Genomic DNA, 14,817 nt, shown 5'->3' with positions numbered 1-14,817 from the left:
AAGTTTATAACACTCATATAACGATCCATGAAACTTTTTCATGGTGGGTTAATTCAGTATATATTCTCTAATATATACTCATGTGTCAACGTGATATCTCATATCCATGACTTGTGAAATCAAGTCATCAATTGACCTACATACTAGTCTCAACACATTAATATTGTCCTTGTATATTAAAGAAATAGTTAAGAGTAATATTCTCTATATCATCTTACTATCAGTTTAACTAATTGATATGATATAGATTAGAACCTTCTACCTAAGGATATTATTTTATTTATTTATTTGACACATACATGAAGTAAATATAATAACTAAAATTTTACCTTTATTAATAAATTATGATATAAAAAGTTTCCTAGTCAATCATCTCATGATTGACTCTAGGGCTAACACTAACATATCCCTATGTCCCTGTGTCTGAACACCAACCACGACTTGCTCCTAAACCATATCACTTGTTTCCATAGTCAAATGATCAGTGACCTTAGGTTCCCGATCCTCCTATTTCTGCAGGACCTAGCCACCTTTTTCCAACTTAACCTTTCCCAACTTACACCTAACTTCTTTCGTTTGATCTACGAGGCGGTTGGCTATACCAAGTACCCTTAGTTACTTCCCTAGCCTATTTAATGCTTTTTTCAGCCTTAGGCATGTCTAGTGCGGAGTATTTTACTTCACCGCTTGGCACCGATGTATCTTCCTTAGCGAGTATCTAACTTTGCATAAGGGTTGGAAAAGATATTTTTTAAATATGAAGGCCCCTCCCAACCTTATACCTGACCGACCCATTGATGTCTCAACCTACCATCTCCATCCCCTTTAGGCAAGTACCAACTATTCCAAGCCTTCCTAGACGCGATCGGATCTTGACAAATCTAAACTTTAACGTCAATAGCTTGATGACAACGAGACCCTATTGTACCAAATAGAGCTGAGCCATATTACGATCTCACTAGAGGACCGACTACGTAAGCTCTTAGTTTTGTTAACTTTTTTCCTACGGCCAGACTGCTGCTTAATCTGCTTATCATATATGGCATCTCCATGATGTTTCAAATAATGGCTTGTTTCTTGATTCGAACACATTGGGAATGCTTTGTCTGCATAACTTGTAATTCAACAAATAAATGCTATGACGTCTTTATTGCTGTATTCTTATCATGAATTGGTCCAGCTATCTTGCAGTGTCTTTGTTATTATTTATTACTCCATGAACAAATTCCCTAGAAAAGATGAAGTAAATGAGTTATTTAGTTCATGGCATTCGTATACTCTGCATGGTGGCATTATGAAATTGGTCATTGTGCTATATATATTTCAGCTATTTATTATTGGTTTAGAGTTTAGTAATGCTGTTAAATTAGTTCCTAAACGGCTTAGGCTTTGTTTTTCTTTTAAAGAAATTATGAATAATTACCGAAACTTCATTTTCATATAAATGAAATACAAATTACTTACCTAGAAGGAAATACTAACGTGTTTACATAGACAAAATAGAAGAAAATGCAAATAAATTTACAATATTCTTTTTTTTACGTGTTTACTTGAAAGGGAAGAAAAGATGAACACAAAACAAAGTTAAGATCCTAAAGCTTTTGGTTCTTAGAAAAAAAAATTATAAATTGTATCAATCAAAACTTTTCTATTTCATGGGATCTTAATCTCTTATTATAAATCTGTTTTTTATAAAATAAAAAATTTATTAAAATTTTAATTATCCTAATAAAATTTGATTGATTATTTTTTTAATAAAATATCTTTTATAAAAATTCCAACAAATTAAAACATTTAACCGTACTTATTAGTCAATTTTTAATAAAATTAAAATTTTGATTGCGTTATTCTCCTCCCATTTAATTCTATCAAATTGAAGGGTGAAGTAGAAACAAGTTTTTTTAGTTGAATAAATAATTATTAGTTAATTTTTCAATCATTATTCTTTTAATGACAATATATTTAATAATTTTTTAGAAAGAAATTGACACTTTCTAATATATATATATATATCGGGAAGCACATATAGTGGTTAGATGCCCAGCATCCTCTGTGTTGCAATTATTAAAATTTACAATTTATATATATATATATATAGTTTCCTTTCTGTGTTGCAATTATTAAAATTTATTTATACAGAATAAAAGAAAAAAAAGATATTAGAAAATATCTTATATTATTTTATTCTATTTGTCTATACTAGTGATATATTAATATTAAAATGTATAAAAAAGGATTATTATTATTATTATTATTATTATTATTCACGTACTTATATTTACAAGGAGCCCTAAACCCTATCCCATCCAGAGATCAGGACAATGCTTGAGAGAGACGGCGAGAAGGAGGAGGAGAAGATAAGGGCACATTGCTGTCGTGGGACTCCGTTCTACCGGACGAACTCCTTCAGCAGATACTCTCCTTATTTCCCATCGCCAACATCATCAAATTGGGCATCGTGTGCAAACGGTGGTACGATGTGGTGCATTCCCGGCCGTTGTTGTGGACGATGATGGCGCCGCAGAAGCCGTGGTTCTTCCTGACTTCAGGCTTCGACGACTACACCTCCTCGGGCCGCGTATACGACCCCTGCTCCCTCCGGTGGCACAACTTCGGCTTCCCCGGCTTAGACAAGAGCATCTTGCAAACGTCCTCCTCCAACGGCCTGGTCTGCTTGATGAGCCGCGAGGACAGGAGACGCTTATTGGTCGGCAACCCAATCACGAGAGACTGGAGGCGTCTTCCTCAACTCCCCGGCGGCGGCATTGGCCCTGACTACAACGCGCTCGCCTTGTGGTTCGACCGCCGCACGTGCGGCTACACCGTGGTCGTCGCCAAGTTCACCAGTACCCAGCTGCGGGTGAACAACCTCCGATGGAACTTCTCCGTCCACATCTACGAATCGACGACGCAATCGTGGGCCATGCCCTTGGCTGGAGACCTCGGCTCGTGGATAGGCGGTGAGGCGGGCGTCGTATGCGACGGCGTGTTCTACTACTTGATCCGTACGCCGGACACGGAGCTACGCCCCCACTTAGTGGCATTCGATCTCGCCAAGCCGCCCTCTACCATTCAGTCTGTGATTCAGGAAGCGATTCCTGCCCCATGCCCTCTTGTCTGTGCTCGATTGATCAACGTCTCGGGCAAATTGGTCATGGTCGGCGGGATGGTGCGGGACGCCCGGCGGATCGACGTGTTGACGATTTGGGAGCTCAAGGATAAGACATGGCAGTGGCAGGCTGGAATGCCGCTCCCTACTTACGTGAGCTTGGACGCAATCAGAAAGAATTTCATCTGCTGCAGCGCCGGCGACCTCGTCTTCATACAGTGCGTAAAGTTGCAGACGGCGCTGCTGACGTTCGACATGAGGCAGAAAGTCTGGGATGTGAAGTTGTGCCCCTACTACAGGGACTTCAAGACGGTATACAAGACCAAATTCTTCCACGGCTTCTGCTTCGAACCGAGGCTCGACGTCACCTCTTGATCTCTGCTTCTTCATTTACAAACTCGAAAAAAAAAAATTAATCTATTTTATTTTCTTCTTGCTTTAGTTAAGAAATTAAAGAAATTTCCATTATTTGGCAAGACTCTCATCATCTGTTTGTCTAGCATCTTTGACATCTCATGAAATAACATGACTGATTTTGAAGAGTGTTCATGGACTTCGAGAGCAGTGTTTAAACTATACAATGAACAAGTTACTTTAGGAACCAAAAGCTAGCCAAAGCACAGTATAGAAATAAAATTGTAGTGAAGCAGAAGGATATTCAAAAGATATTAGGGTACAAATGAAATGATGTCTCACATTGTTTGTAAAATTGCGATCTAGATCGTAGGATTGAAGTTTATAGTGAGATCGGATAGGTGAGATCGATATGATTCTATGATCTTATAATTATTTGATATCAGAGCGTAGGTTGCGAAGCCTTTTTTGGTTCTTTTGTTATTGTTATGGTATTTCTGGTTTATCTGATACCAATTTATTTGGTATCAGAGCTAGGTTTTCGAATCTTTCGGTGTTTTCGGATTTTTGTTTTAGAGTCGTTATTGGGACAAGGGCATGTTTGGGACTAGCGGCGACAGAGACATCTCTAGACGGCAATAGGTAAAATGGTTAATCTAGCAATTTTGTACCTTTGTTAACACTTGGTAAAAATTTTAACAGAAATGACTCGGGAAAGACATGATCTTGCGCGGAGACGTGGTACAAGGCGGCCACGTAAGAGTATGTTCGAGTCTCTGATGATATCGGAGGTCGTCTCCCTTGCATAACTGTACTTTTCAACTTAGGATTTCAATAAGGTCTTGATTGAGCGCTTATTCAAGTCCTTGAGTTTTATCAATCGACTATTGATTGATCCATTATTATTTGTGTTAATATTGTTAGTTTTGGTTTAGTTGTTGCATAACTCTCGATTTATTTATTAAAAAAAAAAGGGTTATCAATACAAAAACTAGTAGACAATCTTTGATCCTTGTGGGAATGATATATGATACTTGATTTGAATCTGGTATACTTGTTGGAGAGCATGAGTAACAATTAATCTAATTGTGGTAGCCAATAAGATGATATGGAGTGGGAGATTGAGGATTGAACTGAAGTTGCAAATACCAACAAGATGATATGGATGACCAATTGGTGGTACGAGAGTATGCTAGTTATGTTGAATATGGATCTAGATGGATTTTCAAATAGTAGAAAAATTGTCTTTGGTATTTAACCTCGGGGATAGTTTGGTTGAGGGTATGTGGACTGAAGATGCTTATTTGCATAGAACATTATGACGTTATAAACTAGATTATAATAAATTGGTCGACAAAATCCTTTGTGATGCAGACAGAAATTCATCAGGAAATTAAGGTTCTCTCTTTCTCAAGGAGTTTGGGAATCCTCTGCTAAATGGCAACTCAGGCTTGATGGATTCAAAACAGGACAAGGTATTAAAACACTTGTGGAGGTATAGTGAATAGCCATAACAAACTTCTGTGCAGCACATCCACAAGATTGGTTCACACATTCTTCGTTATAATCTTCAAGTGTTCATATGGTGAAAAAATAAAATAAAATAAAATATTTGTGAGCTCGTAATAATGAGAATAGCTGAACTGTGTACGCTTGGAAATTCTTGATAAAGTGACTAATTGAGGAATATCACTATATATTTGAGATGCTGTGATTAGTAGTCAAGATTTTTGGTGGTGTTTAGAAATGTAAGTAAATTGTTTCTAGTGGTAAATCAGCTTTGCAGTTGGAATGGTGAAATATGTTTAGATTTTAGAATTCGGTAGAATAATTAATTCAACATTTCAAATTAAAGAAGGCGTAACCGTTGTGCGCTTAAAAGGAGGAGACAACAAAGACAGATTACATGTCATCCTCGACACCCAGATATTCCAATAATCTGGACCTGCATAAATTTAATTCAGATCAGTTGTGCTTGCATATTTATTATAAGTAATAAACAACCATTATGATATAGCTTGTGTTATATGCCACGTTATCTGATCTGTCTCTAGGTTATACATTTTACTGTGCAATGAGAAATTTTTGGTAAATTCTGGATTATGAATGATCTCAGAAAAAAAAATATGCCAACAAATTTTCATTATGTTCCTATGGTATTCGCTAAGCCTAATATTTTATTAACTTTCTTCTCTGTCATGGCTCTTTTCGGATCAGGACCAGAAGACAAGGGATTAACAATGCTACCATCAATTATGATTAGTAAATTATCTCTTCTTTTAAAGCTAAAATCAACAGCGTTACTTGACTTTTCTCTCTTAAACATGTTTTAGGAGTACTAAAAGTGTAATTAGAACTTTCTTCATTCTCCTTTTATCAAGATACTATTTAGTGAATTGTTCACTGAAGAGCTGTGCCTTTCTTGTTGTCATTTGACATATTCTGTTTACACTCTTGACACACCAATCTTTGTTGTTTTCTGTCGTACTTACTGATGGTGTTGGATTCTTGATAGCGAGTATCTAACTTTATGGGTAACAGATATTTTTTACCCATAGGAACCTTATACCTGGACCCATTGATGTCTCAACCTACCATCTCCATCCCCTTTAGGCAAGTACCAACTATTCCGAGCCTTCCTAGACGCGATCAGGATCTTGACAAATCTAAACTTTAACGTCAATAGCTTGATGACAACGAGACCCTATTGTACCGAATAGAGCTGAGCCATATTACGATCTCACTAGAGGACCGACTACGTAAGCTCTTAGTTTTGTTAACTTTTTTCCTACGGCCATGCTGCTTAATCTGCTTATCATATATGGCTTCTCCATGATGTTTCAAATAATGGCTTGTTTCTTGATTCGAACACATTGGGAATGCTTTGTCTGCGTAACTTGTAATTCAACAAATAAATGCTATGTCTTGTGTTGCTGTATTCTTATTATGATTGGTCCAGCTATCTTGCAGTGTCTTTGTTATTATTTATTAGAGGAGGCACTTGTCACAACAAATTCCTGTCACAAATTTATCACAACTTCTGCCGTTAGATTTTAAAATAGAAGATTAAATCCCGTTCACAATCATCATTTAATCTGTGGACAATCTTAACTTTAAAATTGAACGGTCCAGATTTATTGTGACAAATTTGACAGGAATTTATTGTGACAAGGCTCTAGGTTATTTATTTCTCCATGAAAAATTCCCTAGAAAATATGAAGTAAATGAGTTATTTAGTTCATGGCATTCGTATACTCTGAATGGTGGCATTATGAAATTGGTCATTGTGCTATATATATTTCAGCTATTTATTATTGGTTTAGAGTTTAGTAATGCTGTTAAATTAGTTCCTAAACGGCTTAGGCTTTGTTTTTCTTTTAAAGAAATTATGAATAATTACCGAAACTTCATTTTCATATAAATGAAATACAAATTACTTACCTAGAAGGAAATACTAACGTGATTACATAGACAAAATAGAAGAAAATGCAAATAAATTTACAATATTCTTTTTTTTACGTGTTTACTTGAAAGGGAAGAAAAAAGATGAACACAAGACAAAGTTAAGATCCTAAAGCTTTTGGTTCTTCGAAAAAAAAAAATTATAAATTGTATCAATCAAAATTTTTCTATTTCATGGGATCCTAAGCTCTTATTATAAATCTGTATTTTATAAAATAAAAAATTATTAAAATTTTAATTATCCTAATAAAATTTGATTGATTCTTTTTTAATAAAATATCTTTTATAAAAATTCTAACAAATTCAAACATTTAACCACTTAGTCAATTTTTAATAAAATTAAAATTTTGATTGCGTTATATTCTCCTCCCATTTAATTCTATCAAATTGAAGGGTGAAGTAGAAACAAGTTTTTTTAGTTGAATAAATAATTATTAGTTAATTTTTCAATCATTATTCTTTTAATGGTAATATATTTAATAATTTTTTAGAAAGAAATTGACACTTTCTAATATATATATATATAGTTCCCTTTCTGTGTTGCAATTATTAAAATTTATTTATACAGAATAAAAGAAAAATATATTAGAAAATATCTTATATTATTTTATTCTATTTGTCTATACTAGTGATATATTAATATTAAAATGTATAAAAAGGATTATTATTATTATTATTATTATTATTATTATTATTATTATTATTTACAAGGAACCCTAAAATGATAATTTATTTTCTCTATCAGATTTCTCTCTTGGAAATAACTCCAAAATTGTTTATCTTCATCATCAGTTTCCTCTTCCATATATTTATTAGTTCTTTACAAATAAATTGACACTTTCTAATTTAATTTCTATGTTGCAATTATTAAATTTTATTTCTACAGAAGAAAAGAAAATAATATTAAAAAATATCTTATATTAATCTTTTCTTTTTTTCTCTATAATAATTATATATTAATATTTTTTATTTATTAAAATGTATAAAAGAGAATTATTTCTTCTTCTTTTTCCTAGCAACTTTAGGGTTTTTTTTTTCACCAGGTTCTCATCTTCCTCATGGACGGCGAGGTTACAGATATCAGGACGATGTCTAGAGATAATGACGGCGAGGAGGAGGAGGAAGAAAATAAGGGCACATTGCTGCCGTGGAAGAACGACATCCTACCGGACGAACTCCTGCAGAAGGTGCTCTCCTTATTGCCCATCGCCAACATCATCAAATTGGGCATCGTGTGCAAACGGTGGTACGAGGTGGTGTACTCCCGGCCATCGTTGTGGACGATGATGGCGCCGCAGAAGCCATGGTTCTTCCTGTGCTGCTTTAACGACTGCCCCTTACCGGGCCGCGTGTACGAACCCTCCCTCCTCCAGTGGCACAACTTTGGCTTCCCCGGCTTAGAAAAGAGCGTCTGGCGCGCATCCTCCTCCTACGGTCTGGTCTGCTTGATGAACTGCAAGGACAAGAGCCGCTTATTGGTCTGCAACCCCATCACGAGAGACTGGAAGTGGCTTCCTCCAGTCCCCGGCGGCTCTTCCCGTGACTACAATGCGCTCGCCTTGTCGTTCGACCGCCGCACGCGCGGCTACACCGTGGTCTTCGCCAAGTGCGACAGAGCCCATATGCCGAGCAACTACCACCGATGGCACTTCTCCGTCCGCGTCTACGAATCGACGACGCAATCGTGGGCCACGCCCTTTGCCGGAGACCTCGGCTGGTGGGAGGGCGGCGACGAGGGCGTCGTATGCGACGGCGTGCTCTACTACTTGATCCACCAGATGCGGGAGCAACGCCCCCACTTGGTGGCGTTCGATCTCGCCAAGCCGCAGTACTCTACCATGCAGTCTCTGATTCGAGCAGCGATTCCTGCGCCGTGCCCCCCTCGTACCTTTGCTCGATTGATCAACCTCGAGGACAAATTGATCATGGTCGGCGCGAGAGTGTGGGGCCACGGGCTGATCGACGAGTTGACGATTCGGGAGCTCAAGGATAAGACATGGCAGCGGCAGCTGGAATGCCGCTCGGTGGTTACGCGAGCTTGGACGCAATCAGAAAGAATTTCATCTGCTGCGCCGCCGGCGACCTCGTCTTCTTAATCTTTCCTTTTTTCTCTATATTAATTATATATTAATATTTTTTATTTATTAAAATGTATAAAAGAGAATTATTTCTTCTTCTTTTTTCTAGCAACTTTAGGGGTTTTTTTTTCACCAGGTTCTCATCTTCCTCATGGACGGCGAGGTTACAGATATCAAGACGATGTATAGAGATAATGACGGTGAGGAAGAGGAAGAAGATAAGGGCACATTGCGGTCGTGGAACGACATTCTACCAGACGAACTCCTGCAGAAGGTGTTCTCCTTATTGCCCATCGCCAACATCATCAAATTGGGCATCGTGTGCAAACGGTGGTACGAGGTGGTGTACTCCCGGCCATCGTTGTGGACGATGATGGCGCCGGAGAAGCCTCCGGCGCCATGGTTCTTCCTGTGGTGCTTTAAAGACTGCCCCTTACGGGGCCGCGTGTACGAACCCTCCCTCATCCACTGGCACAACTTTGGCTTCCCCGGCTTAGAAAAGAGCATCTGGCGCGCATCCTCCTCCTACGGCCTGGTCTGCTTGATGGACTGCAAGGACAAGAGCCGCTTATTGGTCTGCAACCCCATCACGAGAGACTGGAAGTGGCTTCCTCAGGTCCCCGGCGGCTCTTCCCGTGACTACAATGCGCTCGCCTTGTCGTTCGACCGCCGCACGCGCGGCTACACCGTGGTCTTCGCCAAGTGCAGCGCCCGTATGCCGAGCAACTACCACCGATGGCGCAGCGCCTATATGCCGGGGAACTACCACCAATGGCACTTCTCCGTCCACGTCTACGAATCGACGACGCAATCGTGGGCCACGCCCTTTGCCGGAGACCTCGGCTCGTGGGAGGGCGGCGAGGAGGGCGTCGTATGCGACGGCGTGCTCTACTACTTGATCCACCAGATGCGGGAGCAACGCCCCCACTTGGTGGCGTTCGATCTCGCCAAGCCGCAGTACTCTACCATGCAGTCTCTGATTCGAGAAGCGATTCCTGCGCCGTGCCCCCCTCATACCTTTGCTCGATTGATCAACCTATCGGACAAATTGATCATGGTCGGCGTGAGAGTGCGGGGCCACGGGCTGATCAGCCGGTTGACGATTTGGGAACTGGAGGAGGATAAGACATGGCGGGAGGTGTCTCGACTGCCGATCGAGATGTACACGAGCTTCTGCGCAGTCAGAGACGATTTCATCTGCTGCGGAGCCGGCGACCTCGTCTTCATACAGTGCTTAGAGCGGCCGATGCTGCTGCTGATGTTCGACATGAGGCGGAAGGACTGGAAAACGAATTGGTGCGGCTACAACAGTCAGTTCGAGAACAAATTATTCCGCGGCTTCTGCTTCGAACCGAGGCTCGACGTCGCCCCTTGATCTCTGCTTCTTCATTTACAACTCTCATCATCTGTCCCTGCAACTCTCATCTCTGCTTTATCGACTATATTTTTAAATCTGTTGCTCCAATAATCATAATCTTCTTCTTCGTTGAAAGTATACGAAGAGAGTTTATGTAAATGCAGTATAAGGATATTTCTTGAATTTCATAAGGGGATGAAAATATAAGATTTGAGATAGAAGAAGAGGAGCTTTCGGGGCATAGTTGGTTAGTTACGACGTAGTAGAGTTGCAGAAGAAGTTGCAGAAGAAATCCTGACAAGTCAGGCAAAACCCTAACAAGTCACAGGCATAGCTAAGGTGACGGATTCCAATTTTTTTTAGAAGAGTATAATAATTTATGAAAAAAATATGACTAAAAAAAATTTTTAACTTTTTTTCTTATTATATTTTTTCATACCACAATTTGACTTAATATAACCATGATAAAGAAAGTCTGAAAATAATTTAATTCTTTCTACATCAACCACACTATTATATTTTTTTTTTCTAAACAAATACATACATGTATTAGATACTTCAATTTACCATGATAATAATTAGTCACTAATATTTAGGATCTTTTCAATAACTAAAATCAATTAGTTATCAAAATTTTGATCGTAAATGTTTGTAGTGAGCAATATTGGATTTTAAAAATTATCGCCATAAAGATGTTGAATTTTAAAAATTATTGTTATAGTAGTGTTGGTATTTAATTAAGCTGTGGTGATAATTTTTAAAAATCAACACTAAAGTAATTTTTTTAATTTTATTTATTTTATTTTTATTAATAAAATTAGTTTTCATTATTTATTTTATTTTATTTTATTTTATAATTGGATATTAAAAAATAAAAAATATTTTTAATTTTTTAGTAATCTTCTTTTATATTTTTACTTTTTATTAAAATTTTAAATTAAATAAATAAATAAATTTAGAAAATTATTTATTGAAGTTTTAATTAAAATTAAATTTAATTTAAAAAGAAAGAGACAAGAATAAAGAGAAAAAGTATTGTTGATAGAGGGGTAAAATGAGAGTGAAATGTACATTTTTCAGTATTTTGAAATTTCATATACGTCCGTTAAAAAATTGATAAAATAGAAATAATTGACAGACTGTAAATAGATACGTAGTTACTAAATTGGAAATGTCAAAAATAGTTGAGACGAGAATTTTAGTAGTGAAAAAGAATAATAATCATACAATTACTTCTAATTCAAAAAGTTCTTTAAGATTTAAAGAAATTATCTTCAACATATATTTGTTGACTGAGGTGTTATGCGATTCAAGTCTTAGCTCGGCTAAGGTGTTGTTTCGGTAGTAAGCTCTTATCAACCTACTGGTACCATGCTTCCAAAAAATCTCTTAGGGGGTTTTCTGATATGGGATCGTTTCGGCGGTGGGGTCGGTCACTATAAAAAGTTTACCCACTACAGTTTTGTCCCCGGGGCAATGGTGCAATGATAGGACATCCGGATTGTAACTCAGGGACCCACGGTTCGATCCCCAGCTATGGCGTATTTGCACGAATTTTTCTCCAAATGGGGAACGCAATCAAAGGCTGTTGGGCATCTGGATTGGCCGCCGTATGCGCTTCCCGATTTACCCTGATGGTCGGTGGGAAACTTCTGTGGGATCGGACCGATCACTCCAAAGATGTGGCTACTCTTAGATAATGATATTTTCTTTTCTCTATCAGATTTCTCTCTTGGAAATAACTCCAATTGTTTATCTTCATCATCAGTTTCCTCTTCCATATATTTATTAGTTCTTTACAAATAAATTGACACTTTCTAATTTAATTTCTATGTTGCAATTATTAAATTTTATTTCTACAGAAGAAAAGAAAATAATATTAGAAAATATCTTATATTAATCTTTACTTTTTTTCTCTATATATTAATTATATATTAATATTTTTTATTTATTAAAATGTATAAAAGAGAATTATTTCTTCTTCTTTTTCCTAGCAACTTCAGGGTTTTTTTTTTCACCAGGTTCTCATCTCATCCTCATGGACGGCGAGGACGGCGATATCAGAAAGAAAATAAGGGCACATTGCTGTATGACGGCGAGGAGGAGGAAGAAGATAAGGGCACATTGCGGTCGTGGAACGACATTCTACCGGACGAACTCCTGCAGAAGGTGCTCTCCTTATTGCCCATCGCCAACATCATCAAATTGGGCATCGTGTGCAAACGGTGGTACGAGGTGGTGTACTCCCGGCCATCGTTGTGGACGATGATGGCGCCGGAGAAGCCATGGTTCTTCCTGTGCTGCTTTAACGACTGCCCCTTACCGGGCCGCGTGTACGAACCCTCCCTCCTCCAGTGGCACAACTTTGTCTTCCCCGGCTTAGAAAAGAGCATCTGGCGCGCATCCTCCTCCTACGGCCTGGTCTGCTTGATGAACTACAAGGACAAGAGCCGCTTATTGGTCTGCAACCCCATCACGAGAGACTGGAAGTGGCTTCCTCGAGTCCCCGGCGGCTCTTCCCCTGACTACAATGCGCTCGCCTTGTCGTTCGACCGCCGCACGCGCGGCTACACCGTGGTCTTCGCCAAGTGCAGAGCCCATATGCCGAGCAACTACCCCCGATGGCACTTCTCCGTCCGCGTCTACGAATCGACGACGCAATCGTGGGCCACGCTCTTTGCCGGATCAGACCTCGGCTCGTGGGAGGGCGGCGACGAGGGCGTCGTATGCGACGGCGTGCTCTACTACTTGATCCACCAGATGCGGGAGCAACGCCCCCACTTGGTGGCGTTCGATCTCGCCAAGCCGCAGTACTCTACCATGCAGTCTCTGATTCGAGCAGCGATTCCTGCGCCGTGCCCCCCTCGTACCTTTGCTCGATTGATCAACCTATCGGACAAATTGATCATGGTCGGCGCGAGAGTGTGGGGCCACGGGCTGATGAGCCGGTTGACGATTTGGGAACTGGAGGAGGATAAGACATGGCGGGAGGTGTCTCGACTGCCGATCGAGATGTACAAGAGCTTCTGCGCAGTCAGAGACGATTTCATCTGCTGCGGAGCCGGCGACCTCGTCTTCATACAGTGCTTAGAGCGGCCGACGCTGCTGCTGATGTTCGACATGAGGCAGAAGGTCTGGAAAGCGGAGTGGTGCGCCTACAACAGACACTTCCAGATCAAATTCTTCGGCGGCTTCTGCTTCGAACCGAGGCTCGACGTCACCGTTTGATCTCTGCTTCGAAACAACAAGCATTGCCCAGAAAGCTCTAATGGAGAAATAGAATATTCTTCCCATGTTCATCATCTTCATAAATTTTTCATAAAATTTTTCATGTTTATTTCGATGTTATTACTTTGTGGATTTTCTATTATAAGATTGATTTAATTGAGAGCATGAGTGTCATTATAATTATCCATTCACTCGAGGCTTGTTTAATTATCTTCAAACTCAATAAACCCCTTATCAAGTATATTTCATAAATCAAATGCTTTCTATTAATCTACAAATCTATTATTCCAATAATCATAATTTTCTCATGATAGTATATGGAAATGAAATAGCAATACTTCTATATATCATTTTTCTTAAATTTCACTTTGTTTTGATACCAATTGAAGGGAACGAAGATATAATATTTGAGATGGAAAAAGAATATAATAATTTAGAAGGGAAACATGATTAAGAAAGAAATTTAACTTTTTCTTTTATTATATTATTTTCGTAGCTCAACTTGGCTTATATAATATTGATAAAGAAAATTCAAAAATAATTTGATTCATTATATTAAACACACTATTATATATTTTTTTTTTCTAAACAAATATATACATGCATTAGATAATTTAATTACCATGATAATTAATCAGTCATACATAAGTTTATGATATAGATTCGAATATAGATTCGATCGCTAAATCAAATTACAACAAAAATATTTATGATCTTTTCGATCGCTAAATCAAATTACAACAAAAACATTTATGATCTTTTCGATCACTAAACTTGATTAGCACTAAACTTGATCGAAATTATTATCACTAAATGTAGATATTTTTGTAGTGAGCAATGTTGGATTTTAAAAATCATCGTCACAACAATGTTAACTTTTAAAAATTATTGTTACAGTAGTAATGTTGGTATTTAAGGTGTGGTGATGATTTTTAAAAATCAACACTAAAATAATTTTTTTATTTTATTTAGTTTATTTTTATTAATAAAATCAGCTTTCCTTATTAATTTTATTTTATTTTTTTATAATTGGATATTCAAAATAAAAAATATTTTTAATTTTTTATTAATCTTCTTTTATATTTTAATTAAAATTTTAAAATAAATTTAGAAGATTATTTATTGAAGTTTTAATTAAAATTTAATTTAATTTAAAAAGAAAGAGACAAGAATAAAGAGAAAAAGTATTGTTGATACAGAGGTAAAATGAGAGTGAAATGTACATATTT

At 37.8% G+C, this 14,817-nt stretch overlaps 4 protein-coding genes across 4 annotated transcripts; all 4 read left to right on the top strand.

The window, feature by feature from the left end:
- Window positions 1–2,512: 2,512 nt before the first annotated feature.
- LOC141829761 (F-box/kelch-repeat protein At3g61590-like) lies at window positions 2,513–3,484 on the top strand. The gene has a single exon (XM_074717277.1). The coding sequence runs from the start codon at window positions 2,513–2,515 to the stop codon at window positions 3,482–3,484; it is 972 nt and encodes a 323-aa protein (XP_074573378.1).
- A 4,499-nt stretch (window positions 3,485–7,983) lies between these two features.
- Window positions 7,984–9,021, top strand: LOC141829760 (F-box/kelch-repeat protein At3g61590-like). Its single transcript, XM_074717276.1, has one exon. It carries the CDS (start codon window positions 7,984–7,986, stop codon window positions 9,019–9,021), a length of 1,038 nt encoding a protein of 345 aa, XP_074573377.1.
- A 133-nt stretch (window positions 9,022–9,154) lies between these two features.
- Window positions 9,155–10,378, top strand: LOC141829759 (F-box/kelch-repeat protein At3g61590-like). Its single transcript, XM_074717275.1, has one exon. The coding sequence runs from the start codon at window positions 9,155–9,157 to the stop codon at window positions 10,376–10,378; it is 1,224 nt and encodes a 407-aa protein (XP_074573376.1).
- Window positions 10,379–11,994: 1,616 nt separating this feature from the next.
- LOC141829758 (F-box/kelch-repeat protein At3g61590-like) lies at window positions 11,995–13,588 on the top strand. Its single transcript, XM_074717274.1, has 2 exons — window positions 11,995–12,014; window positions 12,382–13,588. Exons 1-2 carry the CDS (start codon window positions 11,995–11,997, stop codon window positions 13,586–13,588), a joined length of 1,227 nt encoding a protein of 408 aa, XP_074573375.1.
- The last annotated feature ends 1,229 nt before the right edge of the window (window positions 13,589–14,817 follow it).

The sequence above is a fragment of the Curcuma longa genome, chromosome 5 (genome assembly GCF_044706935.1).
Source record: "Curcuma longa cultivar G26 ecotype Majalengka, Jawa Barat chromosome 5, ITB_CL_G26_1.1, whole genome shotgun sequence".
NCBI classification, from domain to species: Eukaryota; Viridiplantae; Streptophyta; class Magnoliopsida; order Zingiberales; family Zingiberaceae; genus Curcuma; species Curcuma longa.
This window is presented reverse-complemented; position numbering and strand designations above follow the sequence as displayed.